The sequence below is a fragment of the Chamaea fasciata genome, unplaced genomic scaffold (assembly GCF_029207755.1).
Source record: "Chamaea fasciata isolate MVZ Bird 193981 ecotype frontalis unplaced genomic scaffold, bChaFas1.0.hap1 SCAF_21, whole genome shotgun sequence".
Taxonomy (NCBI): domain Eukaryota; kingdom Metazoa; phylum Chordata; class Aves; order Passeriformes; family Sylviidae; genus Chamaea; species Chamaea fasciata.
In genome coordinates, this window is record NW_027094106.1 from 4,893,867 (window position 1) to 4,907,144 (window position 13,278).

Consider the following 13,278-nt stretch of genomic DNA (forward strand, 5'->3'; position numbering starts at 1 on the left):
CTGGCTTTGTTTCTCACTTTCTGTGTCACAGGATAGGAAAAGGAGGGGGAAGCAATGATCTGTAAGCAAAAGATGTTAATTTGTAAATAGGGAAGAGTCTGGAAGAGTTTACTGTTGTGTAGAATAAATTAATTTTATTTAAAAAAAAGAAAGGGGAGGGGGGGGACTTGTTAAACAAATTGAGAACTCGAGTTCCGGTTTTAAAATAAAATCACTTGCAAAAACAACAGCATGTGACGAAGAGCTTGGGGCTTTGCTGGATTTGCTACAAAAAAAAAAAAAAAAAAAAAAAAAAAAAAAAAAAAAAAAAAAAAAAAAAAAGAGAAGGAGGATGCTGTCATGTCTCATGTGTGCAGACCTCGTTGCTATCTCCAGGCAGTTGGGGCCAGGCTGGGTCTGTCTCTGCCCGCTGGAGTGCACTGAGAAGAGAGGAGGAAGGGAGCAGAGAGTTCTCTGCTGAGCAGAGGGAGGAGGAGGGTGGGTTCAGGCTGTACAGGACAGGGTTTCCTCTCCTCCCAGTCTGTTATTTACTTTGTCTGGTTAGTCAGTATTGCAAGTCAGAATGGTCCATCCCCCAAGCAGCAGGATCATTGGGAATGAGCAGCCCTGGGCGGTGAAGGTGCACCTCCCTTGCTAAAGGCCTGTTCTAGCATCTCCCAGCAGCTCCCCCTGGCCTGTTATTCCCCCTCCTCTGCCTTCATCTCTCCTGGGAGACTGTGCCTCATGCTCTGACGTTGTATGTCTTTCTAGTGTGCTCTTTTCTGCTGAGAATCCCCTGGGAAAACTGGAGCATTGTCCCAGACTGTACTGTGACAGCTAAGCAGTGACAGACGCAGCTAACACATGGCTTTTGGGGGGGTGGAGGGAGCTGCTCAGCTCGGTAATCAGGCCATGGTTGTGTCATGATCCATTCACAAAAACATTCCCTCCCCAAAAGTCACCAGAGCCTTTTCACCGCTCCTGGAGAGCTCATCCATCAGGAGCTGGGCAGCTGGGGAGGTGACACTGAGGGCTGTGCCTTAGGGACAGCTGCTCCTCCTGCCTCACGGAAAGCCGTTCACACCTCAGCTTATTAGCAAATTGACTAATTACAGCATCGGCCTTGCTGGAAAACATCCCTTTCCTTTCACAGGGTGCCTGGAAGGGCAGGGCGGGACAAAACAGCATCTAACGCAGAGACTTGATGGTGAAACAAGGGGACAGCAGCCTTAGCGTGTGGGCTGGATTCCATGCCAGCCCTCTGCCCGGGGCTGGAGAAGCACTGGGCTGCGGGAATGCTGGACTGGTCTGCAGGGATGCTGGTGCTGAGCTGTGCCCCGGCACGTTGCACGAACAGGACAAAAATGCGAAGAGATTTCAGCAGCGCAGCTGCCCACGTTTCACGTGGGTGTTGGATCTCCACGGCTGCTCCTGCCTGACGTGCAGGGTCTGTCTCAGCAAAGGACTGCAGTGCTTCCAGAAGGATCCCTTTGGTAGGAGAACTCTTCAGAAACACAAATGAGCTTCTTTGATAAAGATCAGGGAGCCGAGTTTTGTTGTTTGGTTCGAACTGGCCTATGAAAACACTACCCTGTTCTAATGCAAATCTGCTGACCTCAGTAAGCCCAGTCCTGCCCAGATCCCAGCCCTGCACTCTGATTTTGTGGGCTTTGCATTTTGATGAAATACTTTCTATTTTTGTATGACCGAAGTAACTGTCTTTCCCCCCCCCAGATTTTTTAAAAGCAAATCATGCAGAATACATCAAGAGTCTGCACCAACTCCCTCGACATGTAGTTTGAGAGTGAGACGTTCCCAGGTCTCTTTCCCCACGGTTTGCCAGGGCTCTGCTGGATGACAGGCAGCGGCCTGTTTATTTCCTGAGCTGTGTTCTGGGCAAGAGAGTCCAGCTGCTCCCTGCAGCCATCCTGCCTTCCTCCCATGGGGACTGGCACGGGAGGGCCATGTCCTGGCAGCTCATCATTCACACAGCCCTGCTGTGGGAAGCTGTGTGTTTGGAGAGGTGGCTGTGAGGAAGAAACAGGGTGAAACGTTAGGGATTAGTTGTGCTTAGGACTCAGCAGAGGAAAACTCAAATCGGTTTGCAGCAATTCTGCTTTGTAAAAACAGTCTGTGGTGACTGAGAGGAGACAGGGGACCTGCCGTGGCCTCTTGAACAGAGCTGGTGTCTCCCTGGCAGGGCTGAGTCCAGCCTGGCACTGGATGGTTTCTGTCCTGGTGGGCTGAAGACGACCCAAGGCTGGGAGAGCCGCAGGCACAGGAGCCAGGGAGCTGGCAGACAGCGTGGAGGAAGCTGTTTGCATTGCTCCAGCCAGGGCTGAGACTGCAAGGATGCCATCCAGGACCAGCGGCCAGCTGGGAACTCAGCCAGCACTAAATTCACACCATTCTTTTACAAATCAGGTTGGTAAGACAAACACGAGACACAAACTAGTGTGATTTCCATAGCAACCTCAGCGGAGGTTGAAAAGTCTTTTGTAAACATAGGGCTGAACCTGAGGATCAGCTCCGATTTTCTCCACAGAAAGGGGAAGAGAATGGAGGCTTAATAAATTCAGGCCATACAAATGAACTATAAATCTCAAAAGGAGCCATTCCCTACCCCTCTGTTCCCCTTTCTGTCACCCTCTCCACATGCACAGCACGAAGCTGTCTGAAATCCAGAGCCCAACTTCCCGGCTCTGGCTTATCTCCATAAACTGCACAAAGGCTTATGCCCCTCTTCCATTGCAGTTGACCTTTACTGGCTAATTCTGTGACGCACACACAGCCCCAGCACATGCCATGCCATTTCTGTAGGGCCACAGCAACTTGAAACGAAATTTGGCTTGCAATGGAGAGGCCTGTACCGCAGCCAGCTCCGGCTCCTCTTCCCCGCCATGGCTTCCTCCAGCTCCGCCAGGCAAACGTGGATTTGTACCAGCCCTCAGCTCCTCCAAGCGCTGTTCCTGCAAATCCCAAGTGTGAATGTGGATGCAAACAGCACAGCATCCGTCCCCCTGCTACCTGCCCACACCTCCCAGGGCCGGCAGGGCCGTGCCGTGGGGAGCGGGGCTGCCGTCCATCACTGTCCGCGGACAAAGCCCTCGGGCCGCGCTGGTTAATGACCAAAGTGACACGAACAGATGGCGCAGGCAGCCTGCCACGGGGGCACCAGGAAGTGCTGGATCGCTTACACCCTCACGGGGAAGGGATTTGGCAGGGCCAAGGGTGCCGGTGAAAAAAAAACCACACTGAATTTTCATCCCGCTCAGGAGGCACGGCCCAGACGGAGCGCGGCAGATGCCGGAGCTGCCTCGCTAATGCGGCCGGCTGGGGACAGAGTGCAGCCCTGAGAACGTGCCTGAGAGGACAGGGGACATCAGAGCTCAACAGACGCAGCTTGGGCAGGAACGGGATGCACGGCTACGGCTGGGACATGGGAGTGATGCAGGGAACGAGTTGTATCTGAGTTTTTGAGTGTCTCAGGGAGGTGTCGGAGGCTGGAGCCAGGCCCCCATCAGTGGGGCTGAGCCATGGGATGAGAGGCTGGAGCACAGGCAGTTCCACCCAAAAACGAGACAGGAGTAAGCCCAGAGAAGACAAACCACATGACTGGAGGGGTGGAGCGCCTCTCCTACAAGGAAAGGCTGAGAGAATTGGGGATTGCTCAGCCTGGAAAAGAGAAGGCTTTGGGGTGACCTAATTGTGGCTTTTCAGTACCCAAATGGACAGAAAGATGCAGGACTTTGAACAAAAATTTGTAGTGACAAGTGGGGGAACTGCGTCAAACTGAAAGACTGGGTTTAGATGAGGTATTAGGATTAAATTCTTTGCTGTGAAGGTGGTGCCACTCCAGCACAGACAGCCCTGATAATCTTTGACAACTGCATCTTGGAAATGTTCAAGGCCAGGTAGGACAGTGCTCAGAGCAGCCTGGTCTAGTGGGTGGCATCCCTGCCCACGGCAGGGGCTTGGAATAGGAAGATCTTTTAGCTACCTTCCAACCCAAACCATCCCGTGATTCTATGAGGAAGAACTTGTTCACTGTGTGGGTGATCAACCACTGGCACAGGCTGCACAGAGAGGGTGTGGAATGTCCCCCCAAAAGCCCTCTGGACACGGCCCTAAATGCCGCACTCAGGGGACCATGCTGGAGCAGGGGGGTGGACTGGGTGATCCCAATGGTCCTTTCCAACCTGAACCATCGTTCTGTGACTCTGTGCCTTTCAAGAATCCCATTGAGGGTGGCAGAGCACCAGGACAAGCTGCCCAGGAAGACCATGGAGTCTCCTTGTCCACCTGGACACATTCCTACGTCACCTGCTCTGGCTGACCCTGCCTTGCCAGGGGGCTTGGGCTGGGTGATATCTACAAAGGGCCTTTCCAACCATCCATTTTGGTGACTCTGCCTTCAGCCTCCGTCCAGGCGGCAGGGTACAGACATTAGGAGGGGGAATTTCTTCACAGAAGGGTGATTAGATATTGGCACAGGCTGCCTACTGAGGTGGCGGAATCACCGTCCACAGAGGCGTTCGAAAAACGACTTGTAGCACTCTGTGCTCCGGCTGACAGGGTGGTGACACGGCAGAAGCCGGGTTCGACGATCTCAGAAGTGTTTCCTCGGTGTCCCTCTCCCCTCACGGACCCGACTCCACGGCTCTGTTGGCGCTGAGGGCCCCGCACGGGGGTCCCTCACAGAACAGCCGCCTCCAGGCGGCCCTCACCGCACCCGCCATGACGGCGCCGCCCGCGTCGCGCGCCGTGACGTCACGGGGGCGGGGCGCGGCCAGGGCCGGAACATGGCGGCGCCCTCGGCCCCGCGGCCGCCCCGGCCCCGCAAGGAGCCGCAGCCGCTCGTCATCCCCCGGAGCGCGGCCGAGGAGCAGCGCCTCCGCCTCGAGCGCCTCATGAGGAACCCGGTGAGGGCACCCGCCGGGGCACGGCCCGGGGCGGCGGGAGAGGAGAGGGACGCCGAGACCCTCCCCCGGGGTCCGTGAGGGGAGAGGGACACCGAGACCCCCCACCCAAGCCCCTGGGTGTGTGAGGGCAGAGGGACATCGAGCCCCCCACCCTCGGTGTCTGTGAGGGGAGAGGGACACTGAGACCCTCTCGGTGTCTGTGAGGGGAGTAGGACGCCGAGACCCCCATCTCTGGCTCTGTGAGAGAAGAGGGACTGACACCCCCCTTCCTCTCCTGCGGGGTCCGTGAGGGGAGAGGGACCAGCCCGCCCTTTCTCCTCTCCGTGTCCGTAAGGGAAGAGGAGCCGACACCCCCTCGCCGGGGTCTGTGAGGAGAGAGGGACCAGCCCCCCTTGGTCCTTCCCGGTTCCATGACGGGATCGACACACGGCCCTTCCTCCTTGCCGGGTCCTCAGGGGGAGAGGGACCGATCCCCCACACTGTGTTGCTGTGCGGGGAGAAGGACCCGTCTTTTCTGGGATGCTGTGAGGAGAGAGACGCTTCTCTGGGAGCCCAGGGGCCCCTCAGTGCTCTGCACGCTGGTCCTTCCTCTGTTCACTGCTTTTAATGTGCGGGAGCATGACCCTGGTCCTCTTAACTGAGTGTTTTGATCCTTTCCTGAGGAGGGTTTTGCCAGTAGGAGACTCTCACCCCCTTCTCTGTGTGTGCTGGAGCAGGCTGACTCTTCCCTGCACCACGTTCTTCCTCTGACCTTGCACCATGTGTTCTCCCTCCCCTGCTCTTCCCCGTCCTCTAGCTCTGGCATCGAAGGTGCACAAATACCTTCCATCATTTCCCAGACTACTGGTAGTGGAATTATACTCAGTTCCTGTGAGTGCTTGGAGGTGCTGACATGCTTTCTTCTAGTTCGAGTGCTGAAAAGAGGCACAGACACTCCTCATCCTCCTGGGGTTTGTTGACCTGCAGGCATGAATGTGAGGCACAGAGAGGATCTCTTCTGATTCTCTTCTTCTGCCTGCTCTCTGTGCATGAAGAAATTGCTGCAGCTGTGCTCCCTCTGAGATCTGTCAGCTGGTGGAAGAGGCCGTTGTCAGACGTATCCCGCCTTCCAGCAATGTGTTAAAATTGCAGACTTTGCTCGTGGAAGATACTGATGGCTGGTTGGTTTGTTCTTGCAGGAAAAGACTGTACCAATTCCTGAAAAACTGAACGAATGGGCGCCACGACCTCCCCCGGAGTTCGTTAGAGATGTCATGGGTAAAGATTCTATTCTTCACATAACTCTGGAGTCAGCCACGGTTAACTTAGGAAAGTGTTCAGCAGGGATGGACAGAGGTGGTTTTCTGCTGCTCATTTTGCTGCAGAAGAGAGGTGTGAAGTGTGCTTTGAGGGTTGATTTTTTTCAAGTTTTATTTGGTTCTCTGGTTCCACTTTTCTGCTGGCTGTCAGAATGCAGAGAGAACAAAGCCTGTGGCACTGCAGCACGTGGGCTGCCTGCAGTGCAATAAGCTGCTGCTCTGGTGATGACAAGTAAATGATGAGTAAATCTGTCCTCTCCATGGATCTGAGAGTGCTCTGGAAGATTGGCAGTACGAAGTCCTTCTTTTGCCTGCTTTGAGCCTGAATCTCAGGCTGTGAAAAGCAGGCACGTGCAGCAGGTGTGATTGTGTGTGCTCAGGTAGGGAGCTGGCAGCTGTGCCAGGACCCTGACCCAAGCACTCTGTGTACACTTTGCTTCTACCTTCAGGGATTAAATGTAGTGGCTGTGGTATAAACTGGCTGCTTCTAGCAGTTCTGTCTTTCTTTGAGACCTCCATCCTTTCTAGAGGTTGACTTGTTCTTATTTCGGAATAATTGATCTCAGACTCAAGTTTTTGTACGCTTCTGAATAAAATCTGCTTCTTGGAATTCTCTCATGGCTTTTTCAGATAGCTTTGCTGTGTGCTTGGGTTGAATTGTCTTGTTTTTCTGGGAGTACCTGACGTGCTGGGACTCTGATGGTCTCAGGAGCACCCCTGTTGCAGTCCCAGCTGCTGGGTTTTAATTAGGTGTCTTCTTTGAAGCTTGTCTTCCTGTGCTTCCCCTTGAGAAAGGGTTCGGGAGACAGGGAAGAGTGGAGCATAATGCTTAAAGATCCTGCAGGGCTTCAGCATGCAGGCTGATGTCAGGAAGAGAGAGCTGTAGGGATTTACGATCTGTCAGTGGATCTGTCTTGCATGGGAAAGTACAGTATCACCTTTTACCACCTTTCTGTTGACCTTTATTTTGTGTGTGAGAAATGCCGAAAATTAGTTGGAAGCAGCATCAGCAGGGTACTGTAGCTCACCTCTGGCTGTAAGAGACTGGGGAGTGCATTTCATCTCCAGCTCTTTGCCTGCCTTGGTGTGTGCAGCTCAGAGAGGGCTCTCCAGGGGGGTAATTGTAGCCCCTGCAGTGACCCAAAAATGTGTGGATTTGCAGCTCACTCTGGCTGAGTTTAAAATGGTGGCACGCTCCTTGAGCTGTTGGTAGATTTTCACCTGCCAGTGCCCTTTCCTGTGTCCCATCCCTCAGCATCCAGCTGCAGTGATTTGTCAGCCTCTGTTTACCTCCTTTCCCAGCAGACTGAACTCTTCCTCGTTGCAGGTTCCAGTGCAGGAGCTGGGAGCGGGGAGTTCCACGTGTACCGGCATCTCCGTCGACGAGAGTACCAGAGGCAAGATTTCATGGATGCCATGGCTGAGAAGGTCAGCACAACTCCTTATAGCTTCCCCCCCACCCCCAACTGTTTGTTGTTTGTTGCAAATCTGTGTTTTCTTTGAAAGTCATGTACAAATAATTCCGTTCCGAGCCACCCCTTGTCAGAGGAGTCTGTAGGAGTGTGTGATCCATGGTGTCTGTGTCAGTACTGAAACATTTGGTGCTTTGTGTCAGACATGCTCCATCTCCCGTGTTCCCTGGGGTCCTGGAACGCAGTAAGGCCTCATGGGAATGTGTGTGTTCTCAGGCTGACTTGAAAATGCTTGAAAAGCTAGAAATCCCTGATAACGCTGTCTTGCACAGATAGAAACAAAGAGTGTGCCTGTGCACAGAGTCAAGATGTTTCGTTTAAGTCTTGATCGAGTAGAATACCCCCTCTTTTAGAAAACACTATTAATACACTCTCTCTTGGCCGAGACAAATCCATATGTTAATGTTTGTGTCCCCAGTTATTCATTTGTTTTTACTGAAACATTCATTAGGGCAGAAGCCCAACCTCCCTCATCTGCTCTGGTGAGGATTCCTCCCTCAGAAGGTTTCAATGTTTGGCTCAGGTTGCAGGTTAAAAATGCTGTCTGTACAGGAGTCATCCCTGGGAACGTGGCTTTGTATAAAGAAACCAGACAAAATCTGGCAGAGCTCCCTTCTGTATTTTGCTAAAAGACTTCTCCCTAAAAGGACATGACTTTTAAAAGAAGTATTTTAATTTAGATTGTGACCAAAGTATGACATGTGATCAATTACAGCAAAGACTAGATGAGGAATTCCAGAAGAAACTGGAGAGGAATAAGATGATTGCAGAAGAGCAAACAGCAAAACGCAGAAGGAAGCGGTAAGGGCAGATTTTTCCCAGGAGGCTCGACATGGAAACCCTCACTCCCTGTGCCTCATCTGTAGCTGCATGCTCTGGATAAACACTGTCATTCTGTGTCTGCATCTATCAGCTGGGAAGTCTGGCTGTGGAAATTAAATTTGTCAGTGTCAATGTTTGCTTTCCAAAGGTAGCTGTAAACCTGACAGGCTTTGCTGGGGTGGTTTCTTTTCCATGCCGTTGCTTGCAGGATAACTTTGGACTGGTTGAGCTGCTTTTGCTGACACTGTGGTCTTGACTGCAACATGCCTTGCTGCATATTTGTTTTAACAGTGTCAGGAAAGGTTTGTGTCTATATCTGGCTTAAGTTTATGTCTGAATCGTTTGATACCAAGCAGTTTCTGTGCAAAACTGGGTGCTGCTTCATGGGTAGGCTGCTTCTGCCTACCCCATAGAAATGTCTGGCAGGCCAAGTCTAAGAAGTTAGGTGGAAATACTAAAAAAATATTAAATCCATCTTTCTCTTGAATTTTAGACAAAATGAAACCGTTACAAGATTGATGCTCTCGAGAAATAGCCTGAGCATTGTAGTGCAGTGACACAAGAATTTAAATCCCACTCTCTGTGTCCAGGGTAGGTTTCAGAAATAGCAGGGAATCGTGGCTCTGCTCTTTCCCAGGGTCTGACCCTGAGCAGCCTCTCCCTTGCTGCTTTGCATGCTGTGGCTGAGAGTTGCTGTAGAAAGGCCTGTGCAAAGTGACTCACTGCCATGCTAACACCAAAGTGCACAACACAAACACTGTTGCCATCTTAGTTTAATTTAATGTGGTCCAACAGATGGCCAGCAAGTCAGATCTGGCCTGCTGCCTCTTCCCTGGCTGAGATGGAGAACAACTGTTCCAACAGCAGATGCTGCCTAAACACTAACACCTCCGTGTCCCCCTGCTATGCTCTAATGGTGTGGCTTTGCCCTGCAGGAGCCTCTCTAATTTCCCTCACCACCCTTCTCTGTCCTGACCCAGCAGGTACAGTTCCTGGCTCTCTGTTTCAAGAGAATTCAGTTATGCTGTTGGGAGAGGAGCTTGTGAATGCCAGGCTGCTCTGCCTGGATCTGCCATTAACTTACCTGGTTGCCTTTGCTGGGCAAAGAGAGCTGGGCTGTATGAATTGAAATTGCCTCTTACCCCCAGTGCTATTCCTAGGGCCTGACATGCTGAGAAAGTACAGCCAAAGAGGAAGGTCAGAGCATACTGCAATATTTTTATTTTATTCAACTGAAGTATATATTACTGGTGATTTTTCCCCCCCATTTCAGTTTCTGCAGTCTGGGTTTTAAAACCATTTTCTCTTTGTGTTTATTAGCCTAGGTAGCTAAAATGTGGGGGCAGTTTCATTTTTGTTCCATCTGTGTTCTTGGAGATTCTTGTGTATCATAGTTCTGGTTGCAGTGGAGTCAAGAAAGACTTAAAAAAAATCCATTAATCGAAAAACAACATAGAAAAGTTTCTCTTGATCGTGTGCTAAGTTTGCTCTTGCTGAATTTTCAGTTGAGGCCAAATTTAAATTGAACTTCTCTTCTGAAATTAGCTTTTCCAAGATGTCTGTAATAATGTCCTTTATCAGTGTATGAATGTGCAGAAGCTTTACAACACTGGATTTGCCAGAGAGTCTTTTTTCTTTGCTTTATAGCCAGAAGTTAAAAGAGAAGAAACTGCAGGCTAAGAAAAATAAACTTGAACAAAAGAAGCAGGAAAAAGGTCAGTGAAATTTAGTTTACTTTTCTCAGGACTTGGTTCTGTTCCCTTATTGAAGCTTGGAAGGTTTTGTTCCACCCCCCATCCCAAGCATTCTCAATACATGGATTAAAGCCTGAGCTTAAGCTTGTTATTTTAGCTAATGTTTCAAAATCCTCTTTGAAAGCCATCTATGTTGAGATTTAATCTTACAAATAACTTGGCTGATTGTGAATATTTTCCATTTATTAGGGGGAATTTTGGACAGCAAACTCTGGAATCTGAGTTTGTGGATGTTTTGCCCCAGCTATTCTGATGAACTGCAGATTCAGAACCTCAGCTGCTCAGAAAGGCAGGATTGTTCAAGGCTGTGCTTTTTAAAAGTGTATTTTGAATGTGTGTGGGGAAACAGGTGGAAAAAAAATGCACCGCTTGGACAGCAAGAAACTGAATTATAATTTTATGTGTAAGAAATTGAGCCACCTTGGTACCATCTGTTCGACAGGACTATTTTATTTTGTAGAAATAAAGGTGAAAAACCTGACTTGCTCAGTTCTCCTGCAGTCTTGAAAATTAATATTCAGCAATGTCAGTGTAACTGTTTGCTCTAACTCCTGCATACTCATTGCTTCTTTTCAGTGAGTATATGTTGGTTTACTCTTTCAAAGAGTTGTCCCTTGTGAATTAGCACACACACAAATGGTTAATTATAAAGTTACAGCAGTTTCTGGTAATTCTGCTGGAACAGTGACTTGCCTGACAGTTCTACCTTATTTGTGCTTTGCTTTTCAGAACTGGATCTGTTTCAGCTGAACCACTGCCAGCCTCCCGTGTAAACACGGGAGGACAAATTGTCAGGTTAATTTTACTTGTGACAGCAAGTGAATGTAGCAGAGTGAATTTTTGGGTGTTTTGTTTTGGTCTTGTTATAAATTTTTTTTAAAGCTACTCATTTATGAATTGTAACTGGGAGGAGAATTGAAGTATGAGTCAACATGCTCTTGTTCATTTTGAGTGAGCAAACAGAATACCCATCCCTTAGGGAGTGGCTGGGAGAGAGGAGAGCTGGATCAGGGACTGGCACTGTGGTATGGGATTACCCTGTACCAGTTGTGGGGCTGCAGTGGTTTTGTTTGGCACAAGTTCCTGAAAGACAGAATCCAAACTCCCTGGCCTTTGTAACAGTTCTTAACTCTTTACAGTCCGTGGTTCTCTATGTAAAATAGTAATACCAGGGGGGAGAGAAGCCTCTCTGAGCCATTTTTAGTCGACTGAGAACAGCCTTTCCTTTTTTTAGTTTTGCGTGCCTTGTGTTGTGATCTGAGAGTTTTTTTCAAATAAATTAAACGTATTTGCTGTATATGGCAGGCAGACACCTGTCTTCCTTTTTGAATGAATAAATTAAACCTCTGAATTGCCATGTTTCACCTTTGTTGTAGTAAAAACATGAAGAATAAGGGTTGGCGGTGAATGAGATCAGCTGTTGAGGTTGCATTAATGAACAAACTCCCAATAAACGCTCAAAGTTCAGCACTTCACCACGCGGTGGCATCAGACCACTGAGCCTAAATCCTGCATGAACTGGTCAGGACACCGGGAGTGTGACTGGGCCTGAGGAACAGGAGACAGCAGAAAAATGGCTCTTGGATTCAGGTCCCACTTCATACCATACCTCATCTCATTTTTATGATGGGATATTTAATTTTTAGTTGATGTTTCCTGGTTTTTTAGCAGACTTCACAAGTTTTCTGCAAAGGCATATCTTAATGAGTTTCTGTGCTTGCAGTATAGCAAACAGTTTGTAAAAGTTCATGGCACCTCGTGGAGTTTCTGTGAACTTGGATAGGTTGTAGGAATATTCTGAGTCTTGCCTGTGGCTTCCCAGTGCTCTGTGTGATCCTTCAAAGTTCATCCCAGCCTGCAGAGGTGAGATTGGGAATGAGATCATCTATCCACCTCAGTGTTTGACTGTCTCTGTTTGATGAAAATAATGTTCCAGAGGAGGTGGAGTTATTCAGTGATGGACTTGGTAACATTGGAAATAAGAGAATTCCCGAAGGGAGAATTTGATATTCTGAGCTCCTCATCACTTAGTAGAATTAATAGAACCTGATTCGTGTTCCCTGAGTATCTGGGACTGCTTAGTTGTGAGATGCTTAACAAGGAAGACACGGGGGAATTTGTTACCCATCCGTGCTAATTAGCCTGACCTAATCCACATTTGCTGAGCACCTGAGAATGTTTTGTGGAGAAATGCTTGACAAGGAAGCCGGGTGGGAACACCTCATCCATTCATCCTGTTTGTGTTTATAGAACCTGGGCAGTCCCAAGAGCAAGGCAGCAGCGAGGATGATGAAGAGGATAGCAAGGAGGAGGAAGAGAAGGAAGACGATGCTGAAGAGCCAAGTTTTGTCATGGGAAGAGGATGAGGCCTTCCAGGGACAGCTGGAAACACTGTTCATTGCTTTATATTCAGGAGCATGAAAGTCTTTCATCTCAGCCAAGCAGAACCCATTGGCGTACGTTACATCTGCTTAACGGGGCATGGCCTTCACGTCACAGGCCCGAGAGAAAATGATAGAGAAATGCCAAATAAGAGATTTTTTTCTTAATTGCTTGTATAACTGCTGTGCAGTCTGCTCTAAGTTTGCTCTAAAGAGTCAGCCATAAGTCTCTATGACCCTAGAGTTCTTTCTAAAATGGCCCAGAGTGTTTTTCTGTCTGAAAGCTAAAACATAACTATTACCATTTAAGGGAAATATTACTGTGAAGGCTACGTATTCTACTTATCTTGAAGCTGGTAGCAGTGGGATACATGGATCTAGGGGAAGAGTTTAACCTGAAGTAGAAAAGTGGTCTGTAGCCGGACTCTGCTGCACTGTGAGTGTTCTGCATTTGGGGTTTTGTATGGGGTCATCTCTAACCCAAAGAAATCAGTTTATGTTGCTAGACAAGTTCTATAGATTTTTAATCAGGATCCCTTTTTTAATGCTAAAATTTTCCCTATTGCTTTTCTTCCATGTTTTCTAAATTAATAAAAGGGATGTGTTGGATTGTTCTGTCTTCTATTTTTCTTTTTGGGAGAGGATTTCAG

General features: G+C 49.1%; 1 protein-coding gene across 2 annotated transcripts; it reads left to right on the forward strand.

Moving 5' to 3' along the window:
• Positions 1 to 4,767: 4,767 nt before the first annotated feature.
• Positions 4,768 to 13,237, forward strand: PRKRIP1 (PRKR interacting protein 1). 2 transcript variants are annotated; one of them, XM_066201642.1, is made up of 6 exons: positions 4,768 to 4,901; positions 6,080 to 6,158; positions 7,527 to 7,627; positions 8,387 to 8,472; positions 10,141 to 10,208; positions 12,498 to 13,237. In XM_066201642.1, the coding sequence occupies exons 1-6, from the start codon at positions 4,782 to 4,784 to the stop codon at positions 12,611 to 12,613; spliced, it is 570 nt and encodes a 189-aa protein (XP_066057739.1). In that variant the 5' UTR covers positions 4,768 to 4,781; the 3' UTR covers positions 12,614 to 13,237. The 2 variants fall into 2 exon arrangements, with proteins under 2 accessions (XP_066057739.1, XP_066057738.1); XM_066201641.1 differs by lacking the exon at positions 12,498 to 13,237 and adding an exon at positions 10,437 to 12,273.
• Positions 13,238 to 13,278: the final 41 nt, after the last annotated feature.